The 26,812-nt window shown below is 42.6% G+C and overlaps 1 protein-coding gene across 1 annotated transcript in view; it reads right to left on the reverse strand.

Moving 5' to 3' along the window:
- The window catches only part of MYO3B (myosin IIIB), a 476,027-nt gene that overhangs the window by 189,001 nt on the left and 260,214 nt on the right, over positions 1-26,812 (reverse strand). The window contains exons 24-25 of the mRNA XM_058435743.1: positions 9,511-9,588; positions 6,254-6,459 (exon numbers count right to left, since the gene is read on the reverse strand). Of these exons, the coding sequence (XP_058291726.1) occupies positions 6,254-6,459; positions 9,511-9,588 (284 nt within the window). The remainder of the gene's footprint in view (positions 1-6,253; positions 6,460-9,510; positions 9,589-26,812) is intronic.

Genomic DNA, 26,812 nt, shown 5'->3' on the forward strand with positions numbered 1-26,812 from the left:
CTGCACTGGACAATACAGACATAAAGTGAGCGGAAGGTCAGGCATGGTGGCTCACACCTATAATCTCAGCAGTTTGTGAGGCCAAGGCAGGCAGATTGCTTGAGCTCAGGAGTTCAAAACCAGCCCGGCCAACATGGTGAGACCTCATAGCTACTAAAAATATAAAAAATAAGCCAGGCGTGGTGGTGCACACCTGTGGCCCAGCTACTTGGGAGGCTAAGGTGGGAGGATTGCTTGAACCCAGCGGGTAGAGGTTGCAGTGAGCCAACATTGTGCCACTGCATTCTAGCCTGGGTGACAGAGTGAGACCCTGTCTCAAAAAAATAAAAATAAAAATAAAGTGAGCTGAAAAATATCTCTGCCTCCCAGGTAGTTAAGGTTGAGATGAGAGGTAGATAATTGCTCTACAATGTAGTAAGTGCTACTAAAGAAGCTCATCAAAAGAGACCCTAACCCAGCCTGGGGAAGTCAAGGAGGGTATCACAGAAAAGTTAATGCCTGGTCAAAGACCTAAGGAATGAACAGGAGTTAGCTTGGCTAAGACAGCAGACTAAGAGCTTGGAGAAGGGAGATTTGGTCAACATAGCCTGAGCAAAGCACAAAATAGAACAGCCTGGGGTGGTTAGGGAACACCAAGTAATTCAGTTTTGGCTAGAGTGTGATCTGAGATGTGGGAAATGAGAGAAGAGACTAGGAAAGTAAGGAGGGGCCGAATCAGGTGGGCTCTCCTACACCAGGCCAGAGCACTGCAGCTCACCCAACGGGGGCCTGGATGGTCATTTTAATCAAGGAAGCAATATGCTCAGATAGGAATTCTAACAAATTCTATCCTGCTGTCTCTTTGGAGAATGAAATAGGCAACAAGTCCACTTAGAAAACTGGCTAGAGGGTGAGCAAAAAAAGTTTTAAAAGACCCAGAAAAGATATAGAGAAAAGAATAGAATAGAGAGTCCAGAAATAAACGCTTAAATTTATGGTCAAGTGATTTTCAACAAGAAGCCAAGGACAATTCAATGGGGGTAAATAACAGTATTTTCAACAAAATGGTGCTGAAACTGCTGGATATCCACATACAAAAGAATAATGTTAGACTTCTACCTCACACCATACAAAAAATTAAATCCAAATGGACCACAGATCTAAAATAGAAGAGCTAAAACTACAGAACTCCTAGAATAATGATAGGAGTAAATCTTTGTCACACTGGATTAGGTGACAGCTTCTTAGACAGAATACCAAAAGTATGAGCAACAAAAGAAAATATACATAAATTGAACTTCATCAAAATTAAAAAATTTTGTGCTTCAAAGGACACCATCAAGAAGACAATCAAGGCCAGGCACGGTGGGTCACTCCTGTAATCCCAGCACTTTGGGAGGCCGAGGTGGGCGGACGACATGAGGTCAGGAGTGCAAGACCAGCCTGGCCAACGTGGTGAAACCCCGTCTCTACTAAAAATATAAAAATTAGCAGGGCATGGTGGCAGATGCCTGTAATTCCAGCTACTCCAGAGGCCGAGGCATGAGATTGCTTGAACCCGGGAGGCGGAGGTTGTGGTGAGCCGAGACTGTGCCACTGCACTCCAGCCTGGGTGACAGAGTGAGACTCCATCTCAAAAAAAAAAAAAAAAAAAGACAACCCATAGAGTGAGAAAATATCAAAGAGACCAGTAGCTCATTAAAAAAAAAGAGAGAGAGAGAAAATATTTGCAAATTATCTGATAAGGGACTAATATTTGGAACACTTAAACATCAACAATATAAAGTGGGCAAAGGATATGAATAAACATTTCTCCAAAGAAGATATACACATAACCAAGAAACACAGAAAAGCTGCTCAACATCATTAGTCATTAGAGAAACGCAAATCAAAACTACAATGAGATACCACTTCACGTCAACTAGAATGACTAAAATAAAAAAGAAACAATAGTAAGTGGTTGGGAGTATGCGGAAAAATTGGGACTCTCATAACACTGGTGATAGTAATTTAAATTGTGCAGCCACTTGGAACAGAGGGTTACCATTGACCAAGAAATTCTACTCGTAGGTATATACCCAAAAGAAGTGAAAACGTATGTCCATATTAAAAGTTGCACATGAATATTCATAGCAGCATTACTCATAACAGCCAAATAGTGGAAACAATGCATAAGTTCATCCTCTGATAAATAAGGAAGCAAAATGTGATATATTCATACAATGGGATATTATTCATCTATAAAAAAATAAAATACTGATACATAGTACCAGTATTTATTTCATCCAACAGTGAAAACATGCTAAGTGAAAGAAGCCAGGCACAAAAGGCCACGTTGTATGATTCCATTTACATGAAATGTCAATAATAGACAAATCCATACAGACAGAAGTTAGATTATTGGTTGCCTAAGTCTGGTGGGATTGAGGAGAAAGGGGAGAATGGCTAATGAGTTTGGAGGTTTTTTTTAGGTAACAAAATGTTCTATGATTAGATGGTGGTGATGTTTATACAGCTCTGTGACTAATTAAAAACCACTGAACTGTATACTTTCCTTCTTTTTTTTTTTTTTTTTTTTTTTGATGGAGTTTTGCTCTTGTTGCACAGGCTGGAGTGCAATGGCACGATCTCGGCTCACCGTGACCTTTGCCTCCTGGGTTCAAGTGATTCTCCTGCTTCAGCCTCCCGAGTAGCTGGGATTACAGGCATGCACCACCACGCCTAGCTAATTTTGTATTTTTAGTAGAGACAGGTTTTTCCATGTTGGTCAGGCTGGTCTCAAACCCTGATCTCAGGTGATCTGCCCGCCGTGGCCTCCCAAAATGCTGGGGTTACAGCTGTGAGCCACGGTGCCCAGCTGAATTGTATACTTTCAAAAGATGACTTTTATCATATGTGAATTATATCTAAATTGAGCTCTTAATAATAACAAAAGGCGTGGACCAAAGCTATGGGAGAAGGGATGAGAGATTCCCAAGAGAATGTTTTCGAGAAACTTTAGCAGGTAGTCAGCTGGACCTGGTGATGGATTACTTAAAGGAAGTGAGGAGAAGTCAAAGGTGACTTCTAGTTTCTGGAAGAGAGAGAGCGGAGGAACAAAAAGGAGAATGAGATGAAAGAGATACCAAGACACCATGGTTCTCCACGCCATCATGAGAAGAAATGAAAGATGCCAATGAAAAAGAAGAGGGAAGAGTTTCATTTTGTTCAACAGTTAACAACCGTTACGCATCACAGCCTGGTAGATGTAGGTCTCTCATCCAGTGAGCTCGACTGGGAAGGCAAAAATCCCTGGAAGACTTAGAAACTAAGTAAGCCCCAGGCATCTGCAAGTAATCCTTGAAAATCTTTAGAATGTGGGCTTTGTGTATTCCTGCCTTCTTGTCGTGCAGGTGAGGAAACATCTTTTACAGAATATTGGGTTACTTTCCAGATGTTATATACCAAAGGAGACTAGAATTCAGGTCTCCTTACTAAACTGCATTATTTACTACAATAGCTTCATAAACAAACAATTAGACTCAGCCCTATTCTTTATTTTTTTGAGAGGAAGTCTCACTCTGTCGCCCTGGCTGGAGTGCAGTGGCACGATCTTGGCTCACTGCAACCTCCGCCTCCTGGGTTCAAGCGATTCTCCTGTCTCAGCCGCCCAAGTAGCCACCACACCCAGCTAATTTTTGTATTTTTAGTAAAGACAGGATTTCATCATGTTGGCCAGGCTGGTCTCGAACTCCTAACCTCAGGTGATCTGCCTGCCTCCCAAAGTGCTGGGATTACAGGTGTGAGCCACCGCGCCCAGCCTGACTCAGCCCTATTTTTTAGACATTTGCCAGAACACATCCTAATACATGCAGTTATATGTTTGCCCTCTGTAGACATTCTGAGAGACTATGCATCAGAATCCATTGACCATAAAAACAATAAATGCTTAGATTGCTTTTCTGTGACGTCCCTCAACAGCGTGGCCCAGCATTTCCAGGTGGCCTCTTTCATGCCTAGTCAAGAACATAAAGACTTCCAATTCACCTGGCCCTATTGATGAGAGGATGTTGGGGACACCCTCTTCCTCAAAGGCTCCATGAGTAGAGGATAAGGAAGGGCACTTCCAAGTCATTTTGCCAGAAAGCTCAAAGATAATAGGGGCAAGAAAGTATTTTAGGTTTGGCCAAGCCTGCAGACTTGGGTAATTTGGGAACTGGGGAAGTCTTTCCCCTTTCTGGAACCCAACAACATGATCCCAAGAACACCACCAGGTGTATACTCAGGGTTTCAGTCCTGAATGCCAGAAAATACAAAAATGTAGAGTAACATTAAATTAGTTTTTATCTTTTATTTACCTCCATTTAATAAACCTCGAATGGCTCTGTTTCCTGTCTTTGATTGTCCTGTCTGCATATTTCCTGCTAAGAGTTTACAAAACAGCACTCTTGAACAGGAAGATAAGAAGTGTACCTATTTGTTGAATAACATCAAGGGAGAAAACTGCTAACTCATCCATTTTGTTAAGTGGTTCAAAAGGATCAAAATACCAATTAACTTGCTGGCTCAGAAATCTTTGATATCCTCAGATTTACTGGCATTTTGAAACTCCTGTTCATACTTGCCTAATGGCTTTCTGATTATGAACAAAGAAGTGCCAATCTGTTCAGCATTTGACCTGTTTTCTTAAATATTTTTATGTATTCAAACACTGTTACAAAAAATACTTGACTAGTCAAATTCATGCGCTAAATTTTTTTCTTGCTCCACTTCCAAATTTAGGAGGAAAAAAGAAGCTCAAAGACACTTAAAAAAAAAAAAAAAAACGCCATTTCATTCTTATTTTTAATTTAAAAGCTCTCATTGCAAGGAAGATTTTTTGCCTTATCTTTTCCATGGAATTTAGCAGAGTTTGGGAGACTTGATAAAGCAAGCTACCATAATTATGACCCATCCTCTCCTGAGAAAAAGTTGGAAAAAATGACTTTGGGCACATGTTTCAGAGTGGAGGTAAAAAGACACTAAAGATGGCTTAAGGAGTGAGGTAGATTCTACAATGCATTTTTTTTTTTCTTGATTGCCTTGTCTTTGTCAGACATACAATGGATTTCAATATTCCTCTCCAGGCATCCTCAGACAGCAGTGCTTCTCAGAGGTGTTTTTTTGTTATTGTTTTCCTTATTTCTTCACAGAAAATTCTACTTGTAATCACATTCATACATAATCTCTATGGCAGCTGTTCAGAAAAGAGCAGCATTTCATTCTCAGGCAAAGGCACTTTCTGGGTTAAGAAAGTGCCATGCAGGCCGGGCACAGTGGCTCAAGCCTGTAATCCCAGCACTTTGGGAGGCCGAGGTGGGCGGATCACGAGGTCAGGAGATCGAGACCATCCTGGCTAACACGGTGAAACCCCGTCTCTACTAAAAATACAAAAAATTAGCCAGGTGAGGTGGCAGGCGCCTGTAGTCCCAGCTACGCGGGAGGCTGAGGCAGGAGAATGGCGTGAACCCCGGGGGCGGAGCCTGCAGTGAGCCGAGATTGCGCCACTGCACTCCAGCCTGGGTGAAAGAGCGAGACTCCATCTCAAAAAAAAAAGTGCCATGCAATTTATTTCAATAAATACTGATTGAATGCACTGAATTGAAGAGATTAAAAGCATGCATGCTGAAACCGGACTGCCTGGGTTCAAATCCTGGCTCTACATTGACCAGCATAAGACCATGGGAAAATCACTTACTTTCTTTTCATACCCAAGTTTTCTCACCTTTACGTTTTGTAAAATGAGGATAATAATAGAGTCTAGCTTATAGGGTTGTTCTATAAATCAAATGAGATAATACATTTTAGAATAGTGCCCTAAAATGTCCTGTACTCTTAGGATACTTCAGGTGTTATATAAGTGTTAATTATCATATCGTATCATGCCAGAACCTGGAAGAAGAACTGGTGCTTGGGTGCATTCAAATCCACCAGAATCTGGGACCACTTAGGGAGGGATACTTTCATCATAACAACAAAATACCTGGAGAACTTGAGACCTAAGGATTTATAACATATAAATGTATATGGACATTTAAAATAATGTGATCAGAAGGAAGCCTAACCTGGCTGCTGGATCACTGCAGTTTAGTTGAAGCACAATAAAAATGCAACATTCAAGCAAGTAAATGGTATCTGGCAACTAGCCAATTACATGTTTGGAGGAGAGCGGGAAGGAGGAACAATCTTAGGACACAGGCATGGCCAGAGTAGAGCTACATTTGTAAGAATGCATTCCCGTAGATGACGGTCTGACCTTTTCACAAATTCTTCAAAGAGGATGCGGTGGGAATAGCCCTGGCGGCGGATGCTGACTGTCTCCAGAATCCCTGTGGAGCGGAGCTGGGCCAGCACCCTCTCTTGAGAGAACTGCAGGGCCTCTCGGTCATCATTGGGTTTAATGCAGCGCACAAAGTGGGGCTCTCCAACCACCATTTTGGAGAGCAGGTCCATCAGAGAATACTACCAGGGAGAAAAATGCACAAGGAACAAGGTTACCATCAACGCAATGGATAATTACAACACAGGCCTGCAGAAGCCTCTAGAGCAGTTTGAGGCCCACAGACCTTCTTGAGGAAGAACATGAAATCAGCAATAGGAGATAATAATGTAAGTTGCACTTATAGCCACCTGCAGATTCAAAAACATTCTTTAAATATCACCTAGTGCCAAGCAATATCCCATACGGCAGAAACTTAGCTAAGAACCTGCTCTAGGTTAACCTGTAATTCCACTGCCAGAACTAGAATGCTTGTCACTGGTATTCCAAGGTGATGTTCCACAATCTGTATCTGTAATTTAAAATGTCCAGCTTTTGAGGAAGGGGCTAATTGCTTCTTCAGCCTAAGAACCACCAGATAGTCTAAGCAAATCCTACAGATACGATTGGTAATAAGGTAGTGGGACAGAAAAGAAAAATACAAAAACAAGGCAAAGAAAATGAGAGAAGTATGCAAAAAGAAGATTGTGGTGACTGTCAACTAACATATACCAAGCAGCTGGTACAGGGCTCTCATAGCAAGAGGGGAGGAAGGACACAGAAAATCAGAGGGGTGCTTGTGAAGGGGGGCCTCAGTTGTTCCTCAGGGGCATCCACTGCTAGAGCTCTTCTGGGCACACCTTCAGAAGCTATTAGAAGCCAAAGGAAATCAGTTCCATTATTTCATAGTCACTGCTCCTACAGATCAAAACTGGTGTTACCTAGCTTACCAAGGTAACTTATTTTTCAGGTTTAGCATTGTGAATGGGTATTTTGAGAACACCAAACTGGTTGTTATGGGTATATTTCTGAAAAACCATAAGCCAGAGGCTTTTCTGCTGATAGGGGGGCCCTAAGATCTTGAGGATCACTTCACAGAGTAAATGGAGCCACTAAATCCAGTGGGAAAACAAATACAGACACCAAGGGTTACCAGGAGGATGATACCGTTTGGATGTGTGTTTCCTCCAAATCTCATGTTGAAATGTGACCTCTAATGTGGAAGATGGGCCCAGTGGGAGGTGTTTGGGCCATGGGGGCAGATTCCTCATGAATGGCTTGGTGCTGTCCTCATGGCAATGAGTGAGTTCTTACTCTATTAGTCCATGCAAAATTGGGTTGTTTAAAAGAGTCTGGGATACCCCCTCTGTCTTGTTCCCTCTCCATTCCTCTCTCTCTTGCCATGTAACATGCCTGCTCTACGAGTAAAAGCTTCCTGAGGCCTCACCGGAAGCCAAGTAGATGCTGGTGCCAGGCTTGTACAGCCTGCAGAACCGTGAGCCAAATAAATCTCTTTTCTTTATAAATTACCCAGTCTTGGCTGGGCACGGTGGCTCATGCCTGTAATCCTAGCACTTCGGGAGGCCGAGGTGGGTGGATCACCTAAGGTCAGGAGTTCGAGACTGGACTGGCCAACATGGTGAAGCCTCGTCTCTAGTAAAAATACAAAAAAATTTGCCAGGCATGGTGGCGCATGCCTGTAGTCCCAGCTACATGGGAGGCTGAGGCAGGAGAATTGCTTGAACCCAGGAGGCGGAGGTTGCAGTGAACCGAGATGGCGTCATTGAACTCCAGCCTGGGTGACAGAGCGAGACTCTGTCTTAAAAGAAAAAAAAAGTTATGCAGTTTCAAGTATTCCTTCATAGCAACATAAAATGGACTAACAGATGAGGATAGAGCCACTGAAGGGTATAGGACCAGGTGTGTCTCAATATAAGAAATAAGTAGCAATTATAAATAACGAAACATCAGAACGATGAGGAAGGGGCCCACCTGTCACAGATGCTACAGCACGACACACTGAATGGATGGAATACTGGATTTGAAGGTCTGGGGCCCCTGCAATTCATACCCTGAGCCCAATTCTAGCCTGCCTCTGAAGCACAATTGGCTAGGCTGGACTTCTGCGTTTTAGATCCCTGCACCTGCTAGCTTTCCATGGAGCCTTCTATCCAGAGTGCTGGCTCCCAAGCCCCGCCCTTCAGCCTTCCTGGCTCTTCCAGCTTCCCACCCACCTGACCTCTCATACCTGCCAAGCCCTTTCCTGTGCCAACCCTATCTTACTACCTCATTCTGCTATCCCTGAGATCAGTTCTAAATTTGATCTAACAGCATTTTTTTTTTTTGAGACGGAGTCTCACTTTGTCACCCAGGCCTGCAATGGCACAATCTCAGCTGACTGCAACCTCTACCTCCCAGGTTCAAGTGATTCTCCTGCCTCAGCCTCCCAAGTAGCTGGGACTACAGGCACCTGCCATCACGCCTAATTTTTGCATTTTTAGTAGAGACGGGGTTTCACCATGTTGGCCAGGCTCGTCTCTTAACTCTTGACCTCAGGTGATGCGCCTGCCTCAGCCTCCCAAAATGCTGGGACTATAGGTGTGAGCCAATGCGCTCGGCCTAACAGTATTTCTACTGTGAAACTATCTGGACCTTAGCTCCCAGTCTCTAAAGGCCCTCCAACTCTAATGCTTTATAATTTGAAGACAAACAAATCTGTGCAAATCGCTGCAAGAGTGTATATGTCTTATCTTTGCTATATAACGTGCATTTAACAGAGCCCTTCTGGAGACCATGTTTTTACCCAAAGGAGGCATTTAACTAGATGAAGTATCAGAAATAGGGATGGCAGAAATGGGAAATAATAGGGCTCAGACAAGTGGGTTTTACAATGGGTCAATTCAATCTAGGAAAATAAAGTCAATGCTAAGACAGATTCTCTCAGTATCTGAACTTATAAGCCACCTTCTGGAACTTTATTAACTACTTTACTATTCAGTATGCTAGAAAAGTGGCTGCCTCTAGTAGTTTTAAGACCAAGAAGCAGCTCAAGTGCTAACAGAATCAGTCATTTAATGGGCAGGATTGTGTGCCCGATGTTCTCTTTCTTCCTTGCTTCCACCACTTCCCCAAACCAATCTTTCTTGACTCTGTGCTTTGCCCTTGTTTCACTGACTCTATCTAGGCATCTCATAAGAAGGCTTGGACAGTCCTTTCTGGAAGTAGGCAGAATAGAGATCAAGAAGACTCCATACCCGGAAGTAAGAAGCCACAGTTTGCCTCTTCATGTTGGTGGTTTCTTCCGGATGCCGCATCACCTCCAGAGTGTCCACCTGGAAGCACAGGTGGAGGCAAGTGGTTTGAGGATCTAGGCACTTACCTCATGCTCCATGTCTTCCAAAATCTGAAAGCCTGTTTGGCCAAATATCTGAGGGGCCACGGTATTTAGGACACAATAGTGTACTGTGGGGAGAATTTTTCAAAACATAGAAACAAAAGAATATGCATTGTTCTACTCATTTGCCAACAATACCTCACTCTATAAAATATCATATGGTTTCAGTGTAAACCCCTGTTATTTCTATACTTTAATATCTTCTAATGAACCCCTGTTAAATTCTCTAGTAAGGTCATATGAGACCAAACTATTGCTTAAAAGGAAACTTGGCAAAGGGCCATGAGGCGAAATGATTATAAAGACATGATGGCCCCAAAGCCCAGGTTGTACCACAGGGAATTAGGCCAGCGCCAGTTGCCTTCCATGTCATCAGACTCTGATGCTGCAACACTCCTCCTACCACCCACCGTTCCCATGTGCTCACTGCAGATACCAGCTCAGGCACCAAATCACTCGGAAACCCAATGGAATGCACCTGTTCTCAATATCCAGCCCAACTACCTGGGCTGACTGGAAGGAATTTATTGATGAAAACAACTGCAGGGGCCCACTGCAAGCAGCCTGTGTTCCATTATTATAATGCAACAACAAACACCCTGCTTTGGTTTGCAGAGTGCATGAGTGGCATTTAGCACTGGCCTTGCCGTGGCAGCTTCCCATCTGCTCTGAACAGGTGGCAAGGGTACAAAGCAGAAATATTTGAAATGGAAGACACTGCTGTCAGCATGTGGGTTAGGCTGGGTGGACTGCCGTCCAGGCAGCCACCTTCCCATGGGGTGAGGATGTCTGTAGCCTTGTTCAATGAAAGTGAAAAACTGGTGCTAAAAGGGGTGGGAGTTAGGAGGGGTGAATAAAGAGGCTTACCTAAAGCAGTATGTGGGAGACTGTGTGCAAAATGGAAGGAAATGCTTCAATTGGGATGGGTAAAGAAAACAGGTTTATTTAAGAAGGGGAGAAAACATGGAGCTAAGTTTCCAAAACCTAGAAAAACAACCTAAACAGTGAGCAGCTCTATGACCCAAGTGAAGACATCAGAGACAGTGCAGCTTTATTTTAATGGGCTGCACGGCAGATGCCATCAGTCCATTCACATGCAGCTGAAACAATGATACAATTGCCTAGAGGTTTGACATTTTAATTTTTTCTAATGGGAAAGGAGGAATGGAAAGAGCCTGGGTTTAGAAAGAAGAGGGACTAAAGAGAAAACACAACACACCAGCCCCACCTGCAGAGCATGTTACACTCTCTCCACTGTCACCAGATGGGTCCACTCCGGAGGTTTCTTTCCCTTTCTCACCCCCATTTGAGTACAGAACTCAAGAGCTGGGGAGGTTTGGGGCAAACTACTCAGGTCTGAAGAAAAGGTCTTGGCTAGGGCCAGCCTTTGGCTAAATTGTAAATTCTAGATTTTCTTCAACTTTTTTCTCCTTATTTTCTTCTTCTACCCCTGGCCCGCCCCCCAATCTCCACACATATACACACACACACAACTTTGGGCATTTCTCCACCACTTCTTTTTTTTTTTTTTTTTTTTAAATGGAGTTTCACTCTTGTTGCCCAGGCTGGAGTGCAATGGCGCGGTCTCAGCTCACTACAACCACCGCCTGCCAGATTCAAACAGTTCTCCTGCCTCAGCCTCCTGAGTAGCTGGAATTACAGGTGCCTGCCACCACACCCAGCTAATTTTTGTATTTTTGGTAGAGACGAAGTTTTACCATATTGGCCAGGCTGGTCTCGAATTCCTGACCTCAAGTGATCTGCCTGCCTTGGCCTCCCAAAGTGCTAGGATTACAGACTTGAGCAACTTTTTTTTTTTTGAGTGATTTTGTCCAGGGTGATCACAATGGTGAATCCGGTCATGCAACTCCACCTTCGGGTTCAAGTTTTCCTTGGGATTACAGGTGCCCACCACTACGCCCGGCTAATTTTGTATTTTTAGTAGAGACAGGGTTTCTCCATGTTGGTCAGGCTGGTCTCGAACTCCCGACCTCACATGATCCATCAACCTCAGCCTCCCAAAGTGCTGGGATTACAGGAGTGAGTCACCTTGCCCGGCCTCAGCACTTCTTTTTTTTTTTTTTGAGACGGAGTCTTGCTCTGTCACCCAGGCTGGAGTGCAGTGGCGCAATCTCGGCTCACTGCAAGCTCCGCCTCCCGGGTTCACGCCATTCTCCTGCCTCAGCCTCTCCGAGTAGCTGGGATTACAGGCGCCCGCCACCACGCCCGGCTAACTTTTTTGTATTTTTAGTAGACACAGGGTTTCACCGTGGTCTCGATCTCCTGACCTCGTGATCCGCCCGCCTCGGCCTCCCAAAGTGCTGGGATTACAAGCGTGAGCCACCGCGTCCCTGAAGAAGCACCTCTTGCTTTCAACCTGGCTTTTCCTCTTTATTTCCCTCCCTTTTTATTCAAATTAACTAGTGAGCACCAGCCCCCCAGGCAGCTGAAAAGCTCATTTATAATTTTCTATTGGTAGATGTTTATGAATTGACCTATTACCCTCCCTCAGAACTTATAACAGACCCTTAGCATTTGAGAATTTAAGTTTAGTGACCAAAAAATCCTTGATGTATATTAATTCAGCTGAAACACAATTTAAAAGGAATACTCTTACTAGAAAATTTCACATGTACCCCATAAATCTGCAGAAATAAAATATAAATAAATAAAAGGAATAATCTGTATTGTTTTCAAGATCAGCACCGGTTCCCTGCAGCAAATTGGAAAAATGCAGACGTAAGCACCAATTTGCACTCTAAAAGTTATAAGGCTATGTGGTCAGGAGGTAGCTCCCAGCTAGTGACAGCCCCTGTCTAACTGCACAGCATCTGTGTTTCAACAGGACTTTAAATTCTGTCCTTGCAATCACATACAGAGTGATGTTTGGAAATAAAGTAAAAACCTATTCTTTGATATATACAACCTGGAAATGCTAATGCTTATCTGTAATTCACCACCTACATACTTAGTAGTGTATTTGACAGAATAGATGATATGCCTTTTTCTTTTCTGAGATGGAGTCTCACTCTGTCACCTAGGCTGGAGTGCAATGGCGCAATCTCAGCTCACTGCAACCTCTGCCTCCTGGATTCAAGTGATTCTCCTGCCTCAGCCTCCTGAGTAGCTGGGATTACAGGTGCACACCACCACGCCCAGTAAATTAGCTGGTATTTTTAGTAGAGACCGGGTTTCACCATGTTGGTCAGGCTGGTCTTGAACCCCTGACCTTGAGATCCACCTGCCTTGGCCTCCCAAAGTGGTGGGATTACAGGTGTGAGCCACTGAGCCCAGCCTAGGATAAGTGATATTGAGAGGTGACAACGTCCTAGCAGCCCATGCTAGCAGGCCTCACTCACTCTCGGCGCCTCCTCTGCCTCAGCATCCACTCTGGCCACACTTCAGGAGCCCTTTAGCCCACTGCTGCACTGTGGGAGCCCTTCTCTGGGCTGGCCAAGGCCGGAGCCAGCTCCCTCTGCTTGCAGGGAGGTATGGAGGGTGAGGTGTGGGTGGGAACTGGGGCTGCGCATGGTGCTTGAGAGCCAGCACGAGTTCCGGGTGGGCACGGGCTTGGTGGGCCCCACACTCAGAGCGGCTGGCTGGCACTGCCACCTCGGGCAGTGAGGGGCTTAGCACCTGGGCCAGTAGCTGCAGAGGGTGCACCAGGTCCCCCAGCACTGCCAGCCCGCCAGCACTGTGCTCAAATTCTCTCGCCTGGCCTCAGCCACCTCCCTGAGGGGCAGGGCTCAGGACCTGCAGCCTGCCATGCTGGAGCCCCCCAACCCCCAGTGGGCTCCCATGCGGCCTGAGCCTCGAACCTCCTCAACGGGCACCACCCCCTGCTCCATGGCGCCCAGTCCCATGACCACCCAACTGCTGAGGAGTGCAGGAGTGTGGCGCGGGACTGGCGGGCAGCTCCACCTGCAGCAGGATCCACTAGGTGAAGCCAGCTGGGCTCCTGAGTTGGGGTGGGGACTTGGAGAACTTTTGTGTCTAGCTAAAGGCTTGTAAATGCACCAATCAGCACTTTGTGTGTAGCTCAAGGTTTGTAAATGCACCAATCAGTGCTCTGTGTCTAGCTAATCTAGTGAGGACTTGGAGAACTTTTGTGTCTAGCTAAAGGATTGTAAATGCACCCATCAGCACTCTGTGTCTAGCTCAAGGTTTGTAAACCCACCAATCAGCACCCTGTCAAAACGGACCAATCAGCTCTCTGTAAAATGGGCCAATCAGCAGAATGTGGGTGGGGTCAGATTAGAGAATAAAAGCAGGCTGCCCAAGCCAGCAGTGGCAATGCACTGGAGTCCCATTCCACCCTGTGGAAGCTTTGTTCTTTCACTCTTCACAATAAATCTTGCTGCTGCTCACTTTTTGGGTCCGCGCCACCTTTATGAGCTGTAACACTCACTGCGAAGGTCTGCAGCTTCACTCCTGAAGCCAGCAAGACCACGAATCCATCGGGAGGGACGAACAACTCCGGACGGGAGGAACGAACAAACTCCGGACACACCATGTTTAAGAACTGTAACACTCACCACGAGGGTCCGTGGCTTCATTCTTGAAGTCAGACCAAGAACCCACCAATTCACAATATGTTATTGAGTATTTTCTAATTTAAGAATTTAGAAAGGTCTTCGGTTGGCGAGGGATCTCTTGTATATTTGCATAGTCATAAGGTTCTCCTGAACTTGGAATGGATCTAAAAGAAAATTTCCGACAAGGAACAAACCAGAAGTTGCTTCTTTCAGCCCTTTAAACTAGACCTTTCTCTGTATCAGGCCTTCCACGGAGCTCCAAAGCCAGCCCCAAAACTCCAAACCAATAGGGTTGAGAAGGCTGTTGTGTAGCCTGAGTTTGTCTTCCTGAGCAAATTTCATTAATATAATAGTAGTGGCATCATTTAATTTCTTAACCAAAAATGCTTTTAGAAACAACCTGGAAAGTGGATTCCATTAGGGCATCATCTAGCAAATAGTTCTTCCCAAAAGTGCGGATTTGACAAAGAAAAAATCCTCTACAAAGTATTTATATGTTTTTACCTTAGGATAAAAAAAGAGACCAGAAAAGCTTTTCTAGGCTGAGTGATTGCTGTTGACAAACCTGGTTGAAACTCTTGCTAGCTGTGTGGCCATGCACCTGTTACACTCATGTGCCATGGAAGTAGGACATCTCAGTCAATGATAAACTGTATATACTACAGTAGTCCCGTAGATTATAATGGAGCTGAAAAAATCCCATTGCCTAGTAATTTTGTAGACATCATAACGTCATAGTGCTCTTCATTACTCACGTGTTTGTGGTGATTTGGTGTAAACAAACCTGCGCTGCCAATTATATCGAAGCAGAGCATGTACAATAATGTACAGTATATAATACTGGATAATGATGGTAAACAACTGTTACTGGTTTACGTATTTACAATACTTGTAATCATTATTTTAGCCAGGTGCGGTGGCTCACGCCTGTAATCCCAGCACTTTGGGAGGCCGAGATGGGCGGACCACTTGAGGTCAGCAGTTCGAGACTAACCTGGCCAACGAAGTGAAACACTATCTCTATTTAAATATAAAACTTAGCCAGGCATGGTGGTGGGCACCTGTAGTCCCAACTACTCAGAAGGCTGAGGCAGGATAATTGCTTGAATCCGGGAGGTGGAGGTTGTAGTGAGCCACACTCATGCCACTGCACCCTAGCCTGGACAACAGAGCGAGACTCTGTCTCAAAAAAACAAAAAAAAAATTATTTTAGGGTGTACTCCTTCTACTGAAATTAAAAACAAAACCAAAAGCATTAACCATGGAACAGCCTCAGGCAGGTCCTTTAGGAGGTATTCCAAAAGAAGGCATTGTTATCATAGAGTGTCCGGAATTGGTGGGTTCTTGGTCTCACTGACTTCAAGAATGAAGCCGCGGACCCTCGTGGTGAGTGTTACAGTTCTAAAGGCGGCGTGTCCGGAGTTTGTTCTTTCTGATGTTCGGATGTGTTCGGAGTTTCTTCCTTCTGGTGGGTTCGTGGTCTCGCTGGCTTCAGGAGTGAAGCTGCAGACCTTCGCGGTGAGTGTTACAGTTCCTTGTGAATGGTTAGCCTTCAGAGTAGTCATGAATAAGTTTTACAAATTGTGTTACAGTCCCTATGCCATAGCAGTTGAGCAAGCTTCTATATACATATGGGCTCCACACATGGAATTTTAAATGGTTTTCAAAACTTGAGTAATACAGTGTATATTGAGTGTTTCCTATCTGAAATCACTGTACTGAACACTTCCTATGTTACGTCACTAAATTCTCAAAATAACCTATGAGGTAAATAATATTATTATTCCCATTCTACATATGAGGAAGTTAAGACTAACATATTTTAGGTAAAACTCCCAGAGTCCTACAGCCAGTAGACGGCCACGCCTATATCTGAACTCACTTTGATTCCTAAACCATATTTCTTAAACATTATATACTGCCACTGAAACCACCTTCGCAAAAATTATAACTGAGACAATTATTACAGTGAAAAGAGATCTGATGTAACTGACTCCATCTTGCTTCTAACCTCCAAGCTGTCCTTGTTCATTCCTGGGTGTAGGCCGAACTAACTTTAGGAGGAACTTATAATTTAGCTTTGAAACAAAGACAATAACAGCCCTTTCCCAAAACAAACCCCCTTCCTGCCTGGTGACTAAACTGCCTTTGCAGGACTAACAAATTAGCCACAAGATTAGAAATCATGGTTTAGGAGTCATGCAGCTGGAGGCTGCAAGATTCTAAATTTTTCCAAATTGCTCCTGGGGATAACATCAGTATTGTAAGACCTAAAATCAATGCTTGAGATATTTTACAGACCCTGTACTCGATGGATCAGCCAGCACCACCCAGATCAATAAACTGGCTCATCTGGTCTTGTGGCCCCAACCCAGGAATTGACTCAGTGCAAGAGGACAGTTTCAGCTCCCTATGATTTCATCTCTGACCTGACCAATCAGAACTCCTAATGCACTCTCCCCCCTACGCACAGAATTATGCTTAAAAATTCAGATCCCCAAATTCTCTGATTTTAGTAATAAAAAAAACTCTGGTCTCCCACACAGCTGGCTCTATGTGAATTACTCTTTCTCTATTGCAATTCCCGTCTTGATCAATCGGCTCTGTCTAGGCAGCTGGCAAGGTGAGCCCGTTGGGTGGTTACAAATTTGGGGGCTGGTCTGGGATTGCCTTTGTGGCTACCTGCCCGTGGTTCGGTAGCCCCTCTCCTTTGATGGATCCAGAGGCCAGCCCGAGCAGCCACCTAGTTCTCTTGGATTAGGGGCTGACTCTGGCACTGTCTCTACTGGCAGGTCACTGCCAGCCCAATGTGCATGAATTTAATTGCAATAGAGAAATAGTCCTGCGGAGACATTTCATAACTGTAGCCCCATGGTAGGATGTCTGTCTGTAGCTCCACCACAGGGTGTCTGTAACTGGAGCCGTATCGCAGGGTGTGTCACTGTCTGTAGCCCAATCATGGAGTGTCTGTAGCTGTAGCCCCATTATGGGGTGTCTGATTTGGTGAGTATTCTAGGAGCTGCCAACACCTCCTCCCTTCTCCTGATAGGTTTGGCTCCTTCAAGGTCTCAGCTGGCCCTCCTAATGAGTAAGAAGAGTCTTGGTTCTGGAGATTTCTCCTCAATCAGGAAGATTTTGGGGAGAGTTCTCAGATGGAGAATAGGAGGTTGGTTTGGAAGGAATACTCTTGGAATTCTTGGCAAGGGATCTTGATTTGGAAGGCCTTGTGTCCATCTGGTTTTTGTTGTGTGTGTTTGTATATGTGGAACGGATCTCTGAAGAAACTGCTGACCAAAGTCCAGCAGGCCTAACTTGAAGAACCCTCTGTAAGTGTAATCGCATTCGGTGAGCCCTGACGAAAGCTCAACAGGCCTGACTCCGTGATTCTCCACTCTTCATCTTGCCCAGAGACCACTCATTGAATTCCTGGTTGGAGGTCATCCCTCCTCACCTTAAGTGGATCAAAGATGACTTTCTCTCCACTGGGGAGAAAGTTTGAGCCTTGTTAGGTCAATATTGGGTGTGGAATGAGGTGACTAGTGTCTGTTTTGTTATGCGTATTTTGCTTAGGCTGGGATGGAAAATGTTAATTCGGTTCCTCATGCAGCCTAACGGGCAGCATCTTGCAAAACTAGAAAGCTTTTGCCTACGGTTCCATAAAACAGAAAGTGATCATTTTCTTTTGTAATGGGGCTTGGTCCCCACAGCTATGGTGCAGTGAGCAGGGTCATCAAAAGCTGCTCTGTTCTTCTGAAAGTTGCAGAGAAAGGGAGACCAGAAACCTGGTACCTGGTATGCTGGCAAAAAGGGTAAGAATTTCTTACCAGCCAGGTTTCTGGTCAGTTGGTCGGTCTCTCTCTCTCTCTCTCTCTCTCGTGTGTGTGTGTGTGTGTGTGTGTGTGTGTAAATGGTAAACATCATTGTTTGTCTCTTCTGCAAAGGTTTGATTAATAGAAAAAAAAGGATTTGTGAGACTAGTCTTACTAGGCTGCAGCAAATCTGGTGTACTTTGTGCTAAGAATTTGTCTTTCTGTAATGGAGAGGCAGTGCCACAGGATAGACCGTGGGCTGGGGACCCCTAAATGCCTACTTTTCAAGCCAGCCTGGTAGGCTTGTCAGTTACAAACTTTGCTGCAGGCCCCTGAAACCAATACCGGATGAGGTTTCTCATGTTGTATTATGTCCTTAAAATCTTAACCATGTGACCATGTGGGGATACTTTATTTTAGTCTCTGCCATCCAGAGGACAAGGATTTTGTGGTTCATGTCATAGCCAGCCCTAAAATTTATCTCAAGCAGTTTAAAGCCTTTGCAAGCTCAAAATTGGCTACTCTAGGCCTCTTTTGGGAAGAACAGTAGAAACTGCTTAATGTTGTAGCTCCGTAGCTAAGGCTTTGTTTTTTGACAATGGCAGCCTAGGTTCAATTCTTCGCTTAGGAAATCAGTCCTTTCTGGTTTGTTATTTGTGTAACTTTTTGCCATTTATTATTTCCCCCATGGACTGCTTCTGATTTCCTGTCTTAATTTTTTATTTCTCTGAATTACCTTTGGGTAGATTCTAAATCTTATAAATAAACTGTTTACTGTCTCTTTGAGACACCTTATGCATCCATGGTTAAGTTATAACCTTAGTTAAAACTTATTAATTTCACTGGGAGGTTACCTGTGGTAGAATTCAAAAGCCAAAAATATTGGCCCTCCTGGCTGGAGTCTGGAATAAGAGATTTTAAGTTTTTTTTAAAAAATAAAAGAGCTCTACTGTTAAAATCAGCTTAATTAAAATGGATATCCAAGCTATACATATTTAAAAGGCCTTTATCTTTTTCCTCTTCTTGAATCATGTTTTTCTGAAAAAGGTTTTTCTTCTCAGTTGACGGAATTATTTTTCTCCATTTTGTCTTCTTGCTGCTCTTGATGCCCACATGAGAGAACCTAAGAATTTCAAACAGCCTGGGACTCCTGGGGAAAAACAGAAGGGGCACCACAGACTCCATTCTGGAAAAAACCTGTTTTCCTCATGGAACCCCAGGAATTGAAAGTGGATAGATCTCTCTCAAAATCTAAGGCTCTGTTTGGTTTTACATTATGTTACCTGACCTTTTTTTTTTTTTTTTTACTTTTGGGGGTATCAGAAATTACTTTGCATTATGGGAAAGGTTTTAGCCTTGGTGTACAGCAACTTTAAGGGATATTGGCTGATATGGAGGGATACTTGGCTCTTTGTATGCTTGGATTAGAGAAGCATGCTTGGCCATCTGGAAGGTATGCAAACATCCCCACCTTCCACTGACAGATGAGACTCCCATGAGGATGGGCTAATTAGAAAATGGGCCGATTGGCTTTGGGTTGCCTTGCAATAAAATGTAATGCAATAAAATGCCTTCTTCCATAGTGTTTCCCTCTTTTTTGGGGTCCAGGATGTGATATAAAAATGGGACCCTTAATTTTGGGGATCTGTTTTTGCCTTCCAGCTGTGCCTGCTTATTAGGCCCTGAAAATTGCAAGCTTTCCTCACCCTATTCCTCCAAGGGCTCCACCCTGAAGCCAGAAATCCAATTATTGACAAATGAAAATCTTGACAACTACTGGATCTTCCTTTCTGTGTCTATTTATATCTGTTTGTGTGATGTTTATATATGAAAGAGATCTGAACAATTGGGGGTAAAAATAAGGGCTTAAATCAAATATTTTGTCAGAAAAATAGAAACTTTAATGCTTTTTGTTCATGTGACTTTAGTAATCTTTTGGAAATAAAGACAATTTTAAAGATTATTGGTAAAATAAAAATGTCTTCAAAATTTAGATATTTGGTCAAAACATTTGGTCTAAATTAGGTCAGATATTAGGTTTGCTAAATGCTTTAAGGTAATAAACTGCCTCTTTGACTTTTAAAAACTGTTTGACTTACCTACTTTGGAGCCATTAGGTTCTAGATAAGGCCTGGGGACATGTGGCGTAAGCCATGTCCCCTACCTGTACTAGGAAGAATCAAACCGTATTTGCACTTCTGTCTGGTGTCCTAGGCTCCACAGCTAGTATATATTAAAATCATTTACTTACCGGGCTTTTCACCAAAAATGAAAGATGCTAAAAGTTAACAGTGTAACACGTACTTGAGTCCACTGGAAAAAGAGTTTTACATGCAAGGTGCAAGGTATAGAAGGAAAGTAGAATGTGGTTTTGGTGCGAAATTATAAGAAGGCATGGGAACATGGTTTTTGTTAAAGGGAATGTAATTTTGTCTAGTTCAGAGGGTTTTAAAGAATGTCTTAACCTAAAAGAGTAAAGGGACAAAACTGAAGGTTTAAGCAAGTTGGAAAGGTTTGTGAAGGGTTGATCTGGTAAAGGAAGTTCTGTGAGAAGCAGCAAGTTGGCTAAGAGTTGAAGGGAATTGTTTAGTGTCTTTCTGTAGCTCGAACATTAAAATAAAAGCACATTGATGTGGAGCCAGAATCTGAGCCCATGTGTCTGAATAACAGGGTTTTCTTTTAAAAAAATTGATCTGTTTAACAGAAAATTGTAAAGAGTTATAAAAAGTTTATGAAAATCTTACCTTATGGTCAAACTAGTTAAAACTGCATAAATTTATAAAATTTTATTAAAAACTAGCTTTAGCATTAAAGATGCCCTAAAGCAAACATGAAACTTAGTTTTCTCTTTTGAAAAATATTTTTATGTAATATTAAGAGACAATTAAAACAAATCTTGCTTGCCTTTTGAGTAAACTACGAAGAAAAGGGAGGGGAGAGAGAAGAGACAGATTCAGCTGGCCTCATGCTGTCTTCATTGGATCTTGTTGTCTAGAAAGCTGAGTCTCCTCTCTATCAGAGTAAAGGTATTTTCCTTTTTAAAATTTCTGGGTTATCATTTTGGCTAAATGAATGACTTATGGTGATCTGGGATTCTATTTAGTGATATCCAGTGTTGTAAATGTTTTATATGTGACAAACTTTCCACAATCAAATTATAAAGTATGTCTTTTTCTGATCCAATTAATCTTTTAGATATTAGGTCCCCTAAAGTGCAAAAATGATGTATTTGCTTATTTTATATAAAAATCACACAGGAAACATTGTCAAATATGAAATTATGTTTGGCTTTCTTTGGATTATATTTTTATAAATATGTTATTTGTATGTGTTCCAAAATTATAGGAAGCTTCTATAATTCTGATATAATTTAATGTATATTAAGCCTTTTAATCATTATGTAAAATTTTTGTATGGCACAGAAGTAACCAAAATTCCTAGTCAATTGTAGCTTTAATAGTGGCTGTCCTAAGACTTTTGTCATCCACAGACGATTGTCTTGTTTTGATCCTTTTCAGAAGGCAGTTTATAATCAGATATAGGGCTCTGATGGGTTCTCTTGAATGCAGGTCTCTAATAACATAGAAATTGTGTTATTGGAATAGAGAAAACAAAACAAACTTCTAGGACTCATGGAGAGCCGATGTGATAAACATTGCTAATGCTTTTGTTTTTCAGAGTCAAGAAAACTTTTTGTTTTTTGGTTTTTTTTTGAGACAGAGTTTTGCTCTTGTCACCCAGGCTAGAGTGCAATGGGGTGATCTTGGCTCATTGCAACCTCCGCCTCCCAGGTTCAAGCAATTCTCCTGCCTCAGCCTCCCGAGTAGCTAGGATTACAGGCATGCACCACCACGCCCAGCTAATTTTGTATTTTTAGTAGAGATAGGGTTTCTCCATGTTGGTCAGGCTGATCTCAAATTCCTGACCTCAGGTGATCCGCCCACCTCAGCCTCCTAAAGTGTTGGGATTACAGGCATGAGCCACTGGGCCCAGCCAAGAAAACTTTTTCTTTTGAGCGATTTAGAACATTTAGCAATTGAGTAAAGTATACTCGCATGAATGAAATTTGGAGCATATTGCTTTCTCTCTACCTAATTCCTCCAGAATTTAGAAACTATTTGTGAGTATTCTCAGCTTATTGCAGTCTAGTTTTTTGCATAACTGCAATAAGAATCTCATTTCTTTTGTAACAGGACACAATCAGAGAAACTGGTTATTTTACCAAGGCTTTGACTGGAATGGCATGCTTTCTTTAAATAATCAAAGTTGACTTATAGAGCCAATAAAGGGAAAGCTGGCCTCATACTTTGTCTACACAGTCCCTGTACTGGGTTCCTGACCAGTATTAAATAAAGAATGTCACCTTCTGACAGGCTCAGGAGCACCAAGTTATCTTAGGACCTTCAGAGGAGGAAAATTCACTCAACTCATACAGGTATTTGCAGGCATAGATAAATCTGTGACTGAGCTTCAAGGCTTTAAAAGTACAATCTGAGATTCCTTATAGAACAAAGTTTCAGCAAAGCCAGTTTTAAAAGAGCCTATATGGCAAATAATTATTCCTACTGGACTTTATGCAAATAATCAAGTCAAGCACAATAGGGCTAAAATTTATTTTGCAAGTAAATTTGACCTACTATGATTTATCTTTAATAAAACTGGGGACTAGTGAGAGAAAAATTATACTTAAAAAAAAAAAAAACTATCATACACCTGTTGTTAGTTGTTCTTGAGTTTTTATTATTTTCTGCAATTTGGATTAAATTCTAAATAATCTGTGGGCTACAAGTCCCCAAACTAATGCTTTCAAATCTTTACTTTTAAGACTTGGAATTGCACTGCTTATCCCAGAATGCATTATTTACCTTATAGCATGCTGTTCTATAAATCCTGCATTAAAACTATAGATGACAATACTAACACCCTTGTCATATAAGCCTTGAAACCCCAACCAGGCACCTATGAGTATGTGCAGACGCTGCAAAGCAGTTCTACTCCTCTTACCTTGAGGTCAATACCTAACCCCACTATGCCCCCTGTTCAGCAGGAAGATGTTAGGGTGGTCTTCGTCGTTTTTCCATCTTCATAGCCCACACCTGAAGAATAAGGTGTTACAAAACCCAAAGAAAGGGACTGAAACTACCTTTGCAAAAATTGTAACTGAGACAATTATTACAGTGAAAGAGATCTAACGTAACTGACTCCATCTTCCTTCTAACCTCCAAGCTGTCCTTGTTCATTCCTGAGTGTAGGCCGAGCTAACTTCAGGAGGAACTTAGTATATAGCTTTGAAACAAAGACAGTAATAGCCCTTTCCCAAAACAAATCCCCTTCCTGCCTGGGGACTAGGCTGCCTTTGCAGGACTAACAAACTAGCCACAAGATTAGAAATTATGGTATAGGAGTCAAGCAGCTGGAGGCTGCAAGACTCTAAACCCCCCCAAATTGCTCCTGGGGATAACATCAGTATTGTAAGACCTAAGATCAGGGCTTGAGATATTTTACAGACCCTGGACTCGATAGATCAGCTGGCACCACTCAGATCAATAAACTGACTCATCTGGTCTTATAGCCCCAATCCAGAAACTGACTCAGTGCCAGAGGACAGCTTCAACTCCCTATTATTTCATCTCTGACCTTACCAATCAGAACTCCTGATTGACTTGCTCCCTACCTACCAAAGTATCCTTCAAAACTCCAATCCTTGACTACTCAAGGAGACTGACTTGAGTAATAATAAAACTCTGGTCTCCTGCACAGCCAGCATTGTGTGAATTACTCTTTCTCTATTGCAATTCCCATCTTGATCAATTGGCTCTGTCTAAGAGTCAAGATGAACCCACTGGGTCGTTACAACACCGGCTGTGGTTTATATAACTTATAAAATAAAAGTCTGAAAGCATGGTATCAGTAAGATTTGCCTCATTTGCCAACTAAATTTACTCTTGGATAAAGATATAGACTCCAAAGAATCCCATAAACCATCTAGATTTTGGCAATAAATGAAAACTGAAGAATTTCCTCCTGTTCTTAGTACATGCTCACTATTTGCATCCTGAAGCCTCAGAAGTGTTCATATTTATTATCTTCTTGACAAAGCCTCTTTAGAAGAATTTTTATTGCTATCAAGTGATATATCTATCCCTTAAGAAGAAGAAAAAAAACCCTACAGCACCACTGATCTCAAACATCTTTAGAGTACTGAGTAGAAAGCAAGACACATTGAAAACTGGCTCTGTGCAGTGCTGCTCCATGTGTTGGAGGTGACAGAATTAAGGACATGCTACCCCAAACATGGGACTTAGGCATTCAAAAAGCAGAAGCAGGAAGGCCACTCTCACCTTCCCATAGCTCTTCTCTGAAGCAGGCCAGAATACCTACGAAGGTCACTCTCACCTTCCCACAGCTCTTCTCTGAAGCAGGCCAGAATACCTAGGAAGGTCACTCTGCCATTCTCCCTCCCTTCTCCCCTGAAGACCCTTATGTGACAGATGTCCTGACCTGAGGTAAGGAATACCCAGAGGTAAGGAATGTCATATAGGGACACCAAGAAGAATCTGAGCAAACAGTCGTTGCTAAGAAAGCCCCAGTTTATTACCACTAAATCATACACTTTTGTTTTTCAGTCATAATTCTGCACAACTGACCATAAAAATACACAGATTTGCCTGTTTCTTTGGGTCTTCATATCTGATGGCTCTCATGTCATCTAAAACTTATATTAAATAAATTTGTATGCTTTTCTCTTGTTAATCTGTTTTTTGTTATAGAGGTCTCAGCCATAAACCTTTTGATGGGTGAGGAAACAATATTACTTTTCCCCCACATTTATAAAGCCCAGCTTTATCCAGGGCCACTTCTGTAATTTTACCTTGGATAAGTCAGATAGTAACTGGAGTTGGTTTTGTTTCATTTTTTATTGCTATTACTGCACTTCATATTTTTGATGCCTTAATTAGAATTTTCAACTCATTTTCTAAGTGAAAACAAATCTTTAGTCATTTTCATCAGACCCATACATATTATTATTAATTACGTAAATATATGCCACACACTAGAAGGCACACTTTTCATGTGGGCAGGGTCTGAGCCATGGTAGATAGTACAGGGAGGGAGGCAACACTGTGCTGGTACTATGGGTGTGGAAGGCAGGGGATATGCCTTAGTCCAGTAGTCAAAAATCAAACAGAGGAAAGGAGAGGAATGTGGGTTGACAGGAAATATGACATGGGGTTCTTTAATGTTTCTGTGTCATAATCCCTTTTAGAACTGGTGGAAGCCGTGGCTCCAAAAAAACCACATAGACAATCCATCTTCATTATCTGAGGATTTGCCTACTTGCTAAAATTTATTTGTAACCCAAAGTCAATATCTGCAATGCTCTCATGGTCATTCACAGAAATGCTCAGTCCCCTGATGCACACATTTCCAGCTGATGTCAAAGAGGATGATGCTCTGCCTTCTTATTTCAGCTCTCATAAACAAGTGTCCTTTTTGAGGTCTGTTTAAGTACCACATTTTTTTTTTTTTTTGCATTTTTGTGATTTTTCATTGGTAATTTTGCTGTTTAAAATGCTGCCTCCGACCCCTCCCCAACCCAGGGTGGGTGTGGTGGCTCAAACCTGCAAACCCAGCACTTAGGGAGGCCAAGGCAGAAGGATCACTTTAGGCCAGGAGTTCGAGACCAGCATGAACAACATAGCAAGAACTCATCTCTACAAAAAAAAAATTTCTTTTAATTAGCCAGGTATGGTGGTGCCCACCTATAGTCCTAGCTATTCTGGAGGCTGAGGTGGAAGGATCCTTGAAGCCAGAAATACAAGGTTACAGTGAGCTATGATCACGCCACTACACTCCAGCCTGGACAATAGGGTGAGACCTTGTCTAAAAAAAAAAAAAAAATGGGCTAGGTGTGGTGGTGAGTGCCTGTAATCCAACACTTGGGGAGGCCCAGGTGGGCGGATCACCTGAGGTCGGGAGTTCGAGACCAGCCTGACCAACACGGAGAAACCCTGTCTCTACTAAAAATACAAAATTAGCTGGGCGAGGTGATGCATGCCTGTAATCCCAGCTACTCAGGAGGCTGAGGCAGGAGAATCACTTGAATGCAGGAGGCAGAGGTTGTGATGAGCCAAGATCGCGTCATTGCACTCCAGCCTGGGCAACAAGAGTGAAATTCTGCCTCAAAAAAAAAATTTAAAAAAAATGTATCCCCACAAGTGTGGTGCTGTCTAGTGTTTCTAAGCACAAGAAGGTTGTGATATGCCTCATGGAGAAAATACTTATTGTTCAGGCATGTGTTACAGTGCTGTTGATTGTGAGTTCAATGACACAAATGCTGCAATTGACATACTGTTTTATATTTTAAAATACTGACTATAATTATTTAGAATAAACATATATTAAATAAGGTGTCTTTTAACAGAAACATGTGTAAAATGAGGTTATGCACTGATCACTTCACAAAAATATTGTGGCCTAAGTATTGACCCTGTATTTCCTCCTAGAAGCAATGGTTCAGTATTTGCTGATTCAGAGTTTGCAGCAACTTTAGAGAGCACAAGTTTTACAAATAATGAGAACCAACTGTATTAAATATAGATAAAATTTTACATGCACTATCAAGAGGCCATCAGAAGCACTGAAACTCCTGTGTAAATCTCTTCTAGAGGCCCAGACAGTACTAATGTCTTGCTGTGAAGTAGCAAGGTTGAAATGTAGGGTATTACAATAGCAATATTGGTATAAAAATTATATTTAACAAAAAAATGATTTGAGTTCCTACTCTGCAAATAAGTCTTTTATTCTCAAGCAAAGT

The sequence above is a fragment of the Hylobates moloch genome, unplaced genomic scaffold (genome assembly GCF_009828535.3).
Source record: "Hylobates moloch isolate HMO894 unplaced genomic scaffold, HMol_V3 SCAFFOLD_1, whole genome shotgun sequence".
Classification (NCBI taxonomy): Eukaryota; Metazoa; Chordata; class Mammalia; order Primates; family Hylobatidae; genus Hylobates; species Hylobates moloch.